At 38.9% G+C, this 10,888-nt stretch overlaps 1 protein-coding gene across 4 annotated transcripts in view; it reads right to left on the minus strand.

Annotated features, from left to right (window-relative positions):
- MTR (5-methyltetrahydrofolate-homocysteine methyltransferase) overlaps nucleotides 1–10,888 on the minus strand; it is a 109,763-nt gene that overhangs the window by 20,958 nt on the left and 77,917 nt on the right. For all 4 annotated transcript variants that reach the window (XM_032242262.1, XM_032242263.1, XM_032242261.1 and 1 more), the window contains 2 exons: nucleotides 5,840–5,907; nucleotides 4,796–4,916 (listed from right to left, as the gene is read on the minus strand). In XM_032242262.1, the coding sequence (XP_032098153.1) occupies nucleotides 4,796–4,916; nucleotides 5,840–5,907 (189 nt within the window). The remainder of the gene's footprint in view (nucleotides 1–4,795; nucleotides 4,917–5,839; nucleotides 5,908–10,888) is intronic.

Genomic DNA, 10,888 nt, shown 5'->3' on the forward strand with positions numbered 1-10,888 from the left:
TCTAAAAAAAAAAAAAAAAAAAAAAAAAAGTGCTTCTGGCCGCCATATAATTTGACTCCAATAATTGATTCTACTTTCTTCTAAGTTTCCACTCAAGCAAGCTTCTCCAGCTGTAAGACTTCTTTTTGAAGTCTAAAAAGATGCAAAATATCAGAATCTCTTCTCCACTTCTTACACATAAAAAGTAAAAACCTAGAAACTGAGGCTGAATCTCAAATCCTGTCTCTGCTAAGTCACTCATGGACACTTAGGATTTAATTAGTCACCTCCCACACCTGTCAAACAGGTATAATGGTGTTAACCTCAGAAAATGTTTTTTAATACTATGAATAAGAACAGATATTCTATGCATTTATTTCATATTGTATACTATTACAGACTTAATTTATGGTCTTTTACATAAATACAGCATGGCCAGCACTTAAAATCTGGTGAGAAAAATGAGAGAAAGAAAAAACAGAGATGGGACAATTTAAGATAGAATCAGGAGTGAGATTAGCATATAAAATCATTCCTGAAATCCTATACACTGGTCTAAACTCCCAGCTTCCCTGTGACCAATACAAAGAAGAAAATGAAATTACTTATAGGACTCAGTATCTTATTTCCTACAATTAAAAAAAAAAACTCAGAAAATTAACTATAAGAAAATTGAGTTAATTTTCTTAACTAAGAAAATTACCTTTGAGTAATGTGACTTTCTGTTGAATTCTCCATGTATTTTTTTTTTAAGATATTTTGCAGTTGTTGGCTATAAATCAGTTAAAAATTGAAAGATGACTGCCAGATCTCAGGCCTTTGAAAAGTTCTGCGGCTAAAGGACCAGATTTCCATTAAAGTTTTTTCTAGTTTGTAAAACCAAAACCATCTATATTACAGATAGAAGAATATCCGATTTTCTATTCTCTCATAGCTACAGGTTAAAAAAGGACACTCAAAGCATATTTCCACCTATACTTAACCTCAAATCTATATAACTCTTTCAATTTCTCCAAATATTGATTCATCCACTAGACCAAGCTTGTCCAACATGCAGCCCAACACAAAGCATCCCAACACAAATTCGTAAACTTTCTTAAAACATTATGAGATTTTTTTGCAATTTTTTTTTTAGTTCGTTAGTTATTCTTAGTGTTAGCGTATTTTATGTGTGGCCCAAAACAATTCTTCTTCCAGTGTGGCCCAGGGAAACCAAAAGACTGGACACTCTTGCACCTGACAGCCTTAACCTTTGTTTTGAGTGTCTTGGGGGTACAGTTCTAGTTCTACTCAAGCTACTGTAAGCCACCTATGTCTGGGAAAGCCATAGGCTTATTTCCCCTCAGCAATGTTTTCATGAAAATGTGGAAATCCTGAACTAATAAGCTACTGCTAAGTCCTCCACTGGTTTGTAGGAAATAATAGTAAGGGCTCTTAGATGGGCTTCTGAGACACTCCAACTCCTCAATGCTTTCTAGAAAAGGTGGCTCTCCTAGGAGATGATTTACTTATTCAGATGCAAGAGGCATTAACCATATATGAAGAGACTAATAAATCACACTTTATAAATTTAGAACTTTCATTATCCAAAGACAGCACTAAGACAGCAAAAGGCAAGCCAGATTGAAAAAAAAATCTATTTTTTCAATATATATATTTCTGATAAAAGAGGGCTTGTATATACTATAAATTAAAGAATGTGTACAAACCAGTAACAATAAGGCAGAATACCCAATTTTTAAAAAATACTTAAAAAGCATATCCAAATGGTCAATATACAAATGAAACTGTGCGCGACATCATTGATCAGCAGAGAAATGCAAACGGAAACGACAGCAAGGTATTACCACACCCATGAAAACGGATACGACTGCAGAGGATGTGGAACTTTCAAAATGGCTGATGGGAGTGTAAACTGCTACAGTGACTTTGGAAAACTCCGTGGCAATAGTTAATAAAGATGATCACAGGCATACCATATGGTCTGGCAATTCTGCTTCCAGACAGAAATACACATACATGTGCACCAAAATTCATAAATGTTCATAGCAGCATTGTTTGTGATTGCCCTAAAGTGGAAAACTCCAAATGTCCACTAACAGTAGCAAAAGAAAATAAGTCACAGCACACTAGACAATGGAATACTACATTTAAAAACAAAACAAAACACCCCTAACAACTATTGTAACAAAGCTGGACCTAAGAGACATGATGTGGGGCAAAAGAAGCCAGATCCAGGAGAATATATACAATATGACTCCATTTATATAAAGTTGAAATGCAGGCAAAACCAACCTATGGTGACAGAAGAAGGAACAGTGGTTACTTTTGTTGGAAAGGATGACTGGGTGGGGGAACCTGGTGAGGTTCCTAGGGTGCCATTAGTGTTCTATTTCTTGATCTGGAGGTGGTTACATGGGTGGGTTCCCTTTTGTAAAAACTTGTCAAGTTGTACATCTGTATGATTCGTGTACTTTTCTGTATAACTGCTAAACTTCTGTAAAAGCACTTACTTAAATAAGAGAGCTTGATAAAGCAAGACTTCAGGTCTCAGACCTCATCCACTGCCACTAATTAGAATGGAGTCAGAACTGGGGAATTCTACACTGAAGTTCCTGGAGGTTGCACAAGAATATTTTCCAAAGGCTGTTCCAGCACCACAGTGTAGAAGGGAATAGTTCCCGGAAGCAGAGCTACCTACTAGCTCTTATTTTCCAAGCAATTTCCGAGAAACTGCAACAGGCATAGACAAGAACAGAACCAGAAGAGGCAGAGCTCATAGAGAAGCAAAGCACTGGAGAGTTGAAAGAAACCTTAGGAGGTCAGGGGACCCAGCTTCTACCTTTAGGCCAAACACATTCACAGTTTCCCAGACAATGAGAATAGGTATTTTGCAGTAACTGAAGAGATGTTGGTGATTTCCTATCTTGTCAATTCTAATTTGATATACCAGGCTATAACTGCTAAAAATCATTAACAGGGTAATACGGCCAATAACGCACCTTGAGAGGCTAGCCATGTTGCTTCTCAATGTTTTTTTTTCTTTAATCTGGTAGGTCTTACATGGGAAATGATAAAATGGACTATTAGGTAGAGTTCCAATTTGCACAAGTAGCAAATTTCTGAGTGCAGCGTCCCACCATATAAAAAGGTTCTTATTTTGAAGCCAGCATCATATTTACATAACTCATAATGTATTTTAATTATGCTCATTCAAATATTTATTTATTCTACTTTACAATTGATATTAAAAAGTCTGTCATTCTGACAACAGTCCATAGGTCCTCTTACCGTTCTCTTCACTAAGCTTGTCATCAATTACCCAAGACCATGATCAAAACCCATTATTAATGGTTGGCCATATCCCTTGAGACCAACTCTGCCATATTTCCTAGTACATAAGTCCTTTGTGGAAAAACCAACCCTAGTTTCTAATGTTAGCAATGATAATCAAACTATTGAATCCTTTAAGTATGAAGAAGAAGCTAATAGATACAAGACACATAATACTGTTTCTACTTATGAAGATGATCCATTCAAATTTTAAATAGTATGATGGTTAATTTCATGTATAAACTTGGCTAGGCCATGGTATACAGTTTTTGGCTAACCACAATCTAAATGTTACTGTGAAAATATTTTTTTTTAGATGTGATTAACATTTTAATCAGTAGACTTAGAGTAAAGCAGATTATCATCCACAATGTAGATGGACCTTGTCTAATCAGTTGAAGGCCTTTAAGAGACAAGACTAAGGTCCCTTGCCCACTTCCCACCCCTACAAGGAAGAAGAAATTCTACCTTCAGCCTGTCTTTAGACTCAAGAAATCAACTCTTACCTGTGTCGCCAGGCTGCAGATTTCAGACTTGCCAGCTTCCACCATCACAGGAGTTAATTATTTAAAATAAATCTCTTTCTCTCTACATATAAACACACCCTATTGATTCTGTTCCTCTGAACCACCCTATACAAATTGGCTTAATGTACAGTTGTTTCTAGTGCAAAAGGAACTCTGGTATACCTATAACCACACCTTTATTGCATTTCTGCATCAGAAAAATAAACTAGATGCTATGGGACCATTAAGTTCAATGTTCCAGCATGATAATGCTCCTGAGAAAATGAACTGTGGTGGCATAAAAAGTCTAGTACCCACAGTTAGGGTATCACTTACCACATTTCACTATGATCATGATCCCAGGAAAAATCTAGTAAACAGAATAATTATCATGCGAACAAATTTGAACTTTCTCATTTTTACATTTTATACCTCTTAATGCTGCTAACCCAAAGGTTCCCAAAAAGCTCCCCTTTCAGAAACTCTACGAAGTGATCATTAGTTCATTCTTTCTAGACAGGTTTTCTGTCTCCAAACTACTACAAGGTTAGAGTTCCTTCAAAGGAACCTGTAATTATGCAACCAAACACCTGCTTCAAGACAGAGTGGGCAAAAGTTCAAGTAATGACTTTGTGCCAAAAACACAGCTTCTCCACTCAGTTTGATTTCAAGAGAAGAGTTCATTAGAATTCTCAGGAACTGAATCAGAAGTGAGAGCATTAAGAAAGATTATTGCATGCCAAAGAAATCCAAGAAAAAGCAAAGAATAGAAATTATAAAAAAGTTTTCTATAGCATGCTCTGTAAGTATTCTGGCTCTTGCCCAAGTGAAGACCAGAAAATTTTGTGTTTATATAACAAAAAGTCAATGTACTAAACATAAGGGAAAATCCAAAACAAAACAGGTTTACCATTGTTTTTAAACACTGGCATTTAAGAGAATTTGAAGTGAGCACAAAGCTCATTAGTGTAACTTACCTTGAAGTGGTTGCTCCTCCAATCAACAATGGAATCTTTATAGCTAATCTCTCCATTTCCTTGGCAACAAAAATCATTTCATCCAGGGAAGGAGTGATAAGTCCTGACAGGCCAATTATATCTATTAAAAAAAAAAAAAAAAAAAAGGACAGTGAGGAGAATAAAAGAAAAAGGAGAAAAATGAAGATCCATTTTTATAATAAAGACCAAAAAACTTAACATGAATTCCCGATTACAATTCTTTTTTTTTTTAGATGGAGTCTCATTTTTTGCTCAGGCTAGAGTACAATGGCGCGATCTCAGCTCACTGCAACCTCTGCCACCTGGGTTCAAGCAATTCTCCTGCTTCAGTCTCCCGAGTAGCTGGGATTACAGGTGCCCACCACCAAGCTTGGCTAATTTTTGCAGTTTTAGTAGAGCTGAGGTTTCACCATGTTGGCCAGGCTGGTCTCAAACTCCTGATCTCAAATGATCTGCCTGCCTCAGCCTCCCAGGATTACAGGTATGAGCCACTGTGCCTATCCCCAATTTCTAATTCTAAGATATCTTTTCTGACTGGGGAATTTCAATTTATTGTTTGCTTCTGGTAGTAAATAAAATTTATAACTTAAGGTTGCAATAATTACTTGCCATAGTTTTTTTGGTAGTAAATAAGAAATCAACTTAAGGTTGTAATAATTACTTGCCAGTTTTAGGAAGCCATGCAATAGAAGATACCTTTAGCTCATGATTTCCCAGACTTGAATATATCACAGTATTAAGAAGAAATACAAAAATGACTACACACAGAGAAAAAGAATCTAATACAACTGTTCTCCTATAAGAAGGTCTGTCCCCATCTCTAGTACTCGGTTCCATGGTTACTCACTCACCTCTCTCAGCCCCCATTAGGAATGGCAACAAAAGCAACCCCGTTTAGGAGCTGGCACTTGACTGTCTGTATGTCCCACAGATCCCTCTATTCACTGACAGACACCTGGGGGAATGACAGACACCTGGGGATATGACATTTAGAGAAATTCCCAAAGTACAGTTGCACAGTACCTGCTTTGTGGTCAAGAGCAGCTTTCAGTATCTTATCACATGGAGTCATGACTCCTAAATCAATAACTCTGAGGCACAGAAATGAGATATGGGAAAATTAATGACAGCCCAGTAGAGACAAAACTGAAATAAACATTTTTATTTTGACCATTAAATACTGCTCTAATGTAAATTAGAATCAAGTTGAAATGCTCACTAAATATTGACGATTACCACCACAACTATCATTTATTCAGTACTTATTATGTATATGCCAGGCACCATGCTACGATTGCTTTTAAACAGCTTCACTGAGACATCATTCACATACCATACATTTCACCCATTTCATGTGTGCAATTCAGTGGTTTCTGGTACGTTATTTTTTTTAAACTGTGGTAAAATATATATAGTATATACTTTTCCATTTTAACCATTTTTCAACGTACAATCCAGTAGCATTAATTTCAGTTACACTGTCGTGCAACCATCACCACTATTTATGTCTGAAACTATTTTATCATCCAAAGCAGAAACATTGTCACCATTTAGCAATAACTACCCCTTTTTCTCTCCCACCCTCTCCACTCCATCCCCTGGTAACCTCTATTCTACTTTCTTTCTCCACGAATTTACCTAATCTAGATATTTCATGTAAGTAGAACAATACAGTATTCATTCTTTTGTGTTTGGCTGACTTCATTAGCACATACCTTCAAAGTTCAACGATGTTTTGAGGCATGTCAGAAGTTCAGTTTTTTTAAGGCTGAAAAATATTCCACTGTATGGAGATACCATGTTTTGCTTATCCATTCATCTTTTGAAAGACACTGTGCTAACCTTTTCACATAAGCAATCTCTTTTGTTTTTGAGACAGGGTCTCACTGTCACTCAGGCTAGAGTGCAGCGGCATGCTTACAGCTCACTGCAGCCTCAACCTCCTGCCTCAGCCTCCAGAGTAGCTGGGACTACAAGGCATGCCCCACTAAATCTACAAAAATTTTTAAAGTTTTTGTAGATAAGGTTTCCCTATGTTGCCCAGACTGGTCTCAAACTCCTGGGTTCAGGTGATCCTCCCCCCTGGGCTTCCCAAAGTGCTGGGATTACAGGTGTGAGCCACAGCGCCCAACCTGCATAAACGATCTCATTAAATCCTCCTAGTAACTCTATAATGAAAGCACTACTACGGGCCTCATTTTAATGAGAAGGGACCCAGAAAAATTAAGCAATCTGTCTAGTCATACAACTAATTAGAGGCAGAGTTAGAATCTGAATCAGTATCTCAAACCAAAATCCATTATTTTATCCATTTAGGCCAATAAAAAGGGCTGGGCAAGTTCCTCAATAAATATTTGTTGAACACAGAAGCCAGTGGGGAAGATCATCAGAAAGAGGTCAGGTCCTGCACATGAACAGCTGTCAGGGAAACCTGATTACTTAAGGCAAGAGAGGGAGAATGATTCAGGGAGCAGGTCACTGCCGGCAAGAGGGCAACACTCAAAGGAAAAGCTGACTCTAAATGGGCACACAGGAGAGACAGAGCAGGCCCTGGGACAGAGGAAGCCTGGAGCACACTCTCAGAGAACCAGATGGCGCCAGACAAATTTCAATTCATGGAGGAGAGAGCTTCCTAGAACTCAGAGGAAAAGGAATGGTTACCCTGGAAAATGTTCTATGAATTACCTATTTTAGAATTAATTATTTTATTATTTTATAGTTAGTACCCTTAATGTCATTTTGATAATTTAATCTTCTATTTGTTAAAAGATGTTGAAAAACTTATGGCATGCATTTTTACTTATTTCATTACATCAACAATTCTTAAAATTCAATAGGCAAAAACGTTTAAATAACAAGAACAAAGAATGCTTAAGAACTACGACACGACACACTGACTGGTCACAATGGGTGCTGAACACTGGGACAGGAAGGGAACTGGCTTCTCACTATATGCCCTTTCAGACCACTGAATTTTTAGCTTGGACTCATATTACTTTTTTAATAAGAGACAAAAAAAAAAAAAAAAAAAAAAAAACTAGGACATATGGTATCTTCAGTAAAAATAAGACAACTTAAAATCAATGATAAGTATATTCAGCTTGGCTGGCACTAACCCGGTAGCAAAGACACACTGGAGGTGCCAATGATGCAGAACCACTGCAGGTTACAGCAGGAGCGAGATGGTGCCACACACTCCTTTTTTCCTTTTTAACATATTGAAGAAAGTCTAGTACCTGGATCTTTTATTAAACAATGACTAAGCATAGACTGTCACATATAAAACTAGGAAAAACTGCATACTGCTTTTAACTCAAGACAAAAAGGCAAAGCTGATTTCTTTTTTCAACACTGTATATGTTTTAAAATTCAACTAAAACTCATCAGTATGATGGCAAGAATCATCTTGCTCTTACTACTTATTCTTGTTTCAGCAGTGTTTCTCACAGGAACGTGTTACACGCATGCTTGCCACGTTTAAGGAAGAGCAAGGAGATTGTTGTGGCTGGAACATACATGGAGGAGGATAAAGTTGTGGGTGATGAATTCGAAGGAGGAAGGAAAGGCCAGAGCCTGGGTAGACTGCATCAGAATCATCTGGGGAGCTTTTTCCAAAATCAAACAACCAGAAGCCTGGACTCCATTTTCCAGAGATTGCAATTTAACTGGTCAGGGGTGGGGTCCAGGCAGCTTCCAGATTATATCCACTACACAAGGGCCCTGCAGACCACTACAAGGGCTCTGAGTTTTGCTGAGTGAGGGGAGAAGTCACTGGAGGGTTTCAACAGTGGAGTAGGAAATCTAACCTACATTTAACAGATTTACTTTGGACTGAACCAAGTCCAGGGTGGAAGCAGAGAGAATAGTTAGGCTGCTGCAAAAATCTAGACAAGAAGCAGTGTAGGTAGTGAGACATGGTCAGATCCTGGACATACCGTGAGAGCAGATCTGATGGGTTACATGCGGGTTATTTGGTGAGAGTAAGGATGACGCAAGAGTTTCGGCTTGAGCAGCAAGAAAAATGAAGTTGCTATTTATTCAAATGGGAGAGTTGGGAGGTGTTCACAAAATGGTGGCAATTAGTTCAGTTTTCAAAATATTAAATTTGAGATTTCTTTAGAGATCCAAATGGAAGTCTCAGGGAGTCAACTGGATATTAAGTCTAAGTTTGGGGGAGAGATCCACACTGGGGATACAATTGGGGACTTGTCGGTGTATCAGATGACACTGAAATCACAAAACAAATGAGAAGACTTCAGCCCACCCTAGGCCTTCCTCCTCCCCGTGTGTTCCTGTCCCAGCAGCACCAGCACTACCTGAGAGCTTGTTGGGAGTGCACAGCCTCCAGTCCAGACCTACCCTAATCAGAATCTGACTTTTAACAAAACCCCAGGTGGCAAGAAGGCACATTACAGTTCGAGGAACACAAACCTAGACAGTGAAGACAGAGAAGAGGTCCACGGGCTGAGTCCCAGAACATGTCTGTGTTTAAAGACCACTCCCAGAAGGAGAAATCAGCAGGAGAGCATCACAACCACTGATCTGTGTGGTAAGAAGACAACCAAGAACGCTGAGCCAGGGGCCTGGGTGACAAGTTCCATTTCCAGCTTATTGACCTGCCTTTCATCTTGCTGGGGAAACGGTCAAATGTACTACTGACTAGAGGAGACTTCCCACTTTTTCCACACATACAAAACAACACTTATGGCACTGGGATGCACAGAGGAAGCTGTTCACAGCCCTGGGCAGCCAATCTAAGACGGAGGCCCCGCTCTACTCTCCAGCAGGAAGGAGAATGGGTTTCCTGGCACATCTGCGCTGAGAAACTGTTGGCAAGCTCTGAATGAGAATATGGTGTGGCAAGTACTACAATGGAAGCATTTACAGTGTACTATATATGGGAGGCCCAAAATGGATGACAATTAGAAGCATCCTAGGGGGAAGGCTGAAATGAAATTTTTTTTTTTTTTTTTTTTTTAGACAGTCTTGCTTTGTCGCCAGGCACTAGGCTAGAGTGCAGTGGCGCGATCTCAGCTCACTGCAACCTTCACCTCCTGCGTTCAAGCAATTCTCCTGCCTCAGCCTCCCGAGTAGCTGGGACTACAGGCATGCACCACCACGCCCACCTAATTTTTGTACTTTTTAGTAGAGACGGGGTTTCACCCTGTTGGCCAGGATGGTTTCGATCTTTTGACCTCGTGATCCGCCCGCCTCGGCCTCCCAAAGTGCTGGGATTACAAGCATAAGTCACTGCGCCCAGCCTGAAATGAATTTTGAAAAATTAAGTGGGTATTAGCTGAAGGAAACAGGGAAGTCTAGGCAGAGACCAGCACTATGAAGGCCCAGAGTCCTGATCCAGCTAGAATCCCAGGGTATGTGAAGTCAGAGAAGAGGGTACAGGTCAGATCCAGGCCTGCCCTCTGTGCCTGCTACCATTCTGCCCACCTTCCCGCTCCTTCCCTCTCACCTCTACCGCAACCTCCTGTTTCACCCCTACACATAACCCCATCTTCCTTGACTCTCCCTCAGTTTCCCTTTGCCACTTTGAGCCATACCCTATGTCTGTAGGCCTCTCCCTGTAATATTTTGTCACATGGGAGGCTAAAGAGAACAAAAATGAATGTTACAGAAGATGCTGATTTTACAGTATTTGTTTTAAAGTGCTTAGAACAGAGGTTGGGTATGGTGGCTCATGCCTGTAATTCCAGTGCTTTAAGAGGCCAAGGCAGGAGGATCACTTAAGACCAGGGGTTTGAGTCCAGCCTGGGCAACATTAGCAAAAAAAAAAAAAACTTTTTTTAAGTGCTTAGAACAAAGCTATGAGAGGAAACATTTAATCTGGACTACTAATCCAGAAAAAAAAAAAAAAGTTGCACTGAATGCAACTTTTTAGCAAAGGCATCTAATACTACTTAAGAATAGTATTAGATCTTTAAAAAAAAGAATACATAGAATTTCAAAAATAAACTGTAATATGAGATAAAAAGTCCTTTTCCTCTCCAGAATAAATTTTAAAAAGAAAACTTTTTATTAAAAATAAATAAAATAAAATATAATAAATAAAATAAATAA

This window comes from Sapajus apella, unplaced genomic scaffold (assembly GCF_009761245.1).
Source record: "Sapajus apella isolate SASKATOON/1434 unplaced genomic scaffold, GSC_monkey_1.0 scaffold49, whole genome shotgun sequence".
In the NCBI taxonomy this organism is placed as follows: domain Eukaryota; kingdom Metazoa; phylum Chordata; class Mammalia; order Primates; family Cebidae; genus Sapajus; species Sapajus apella.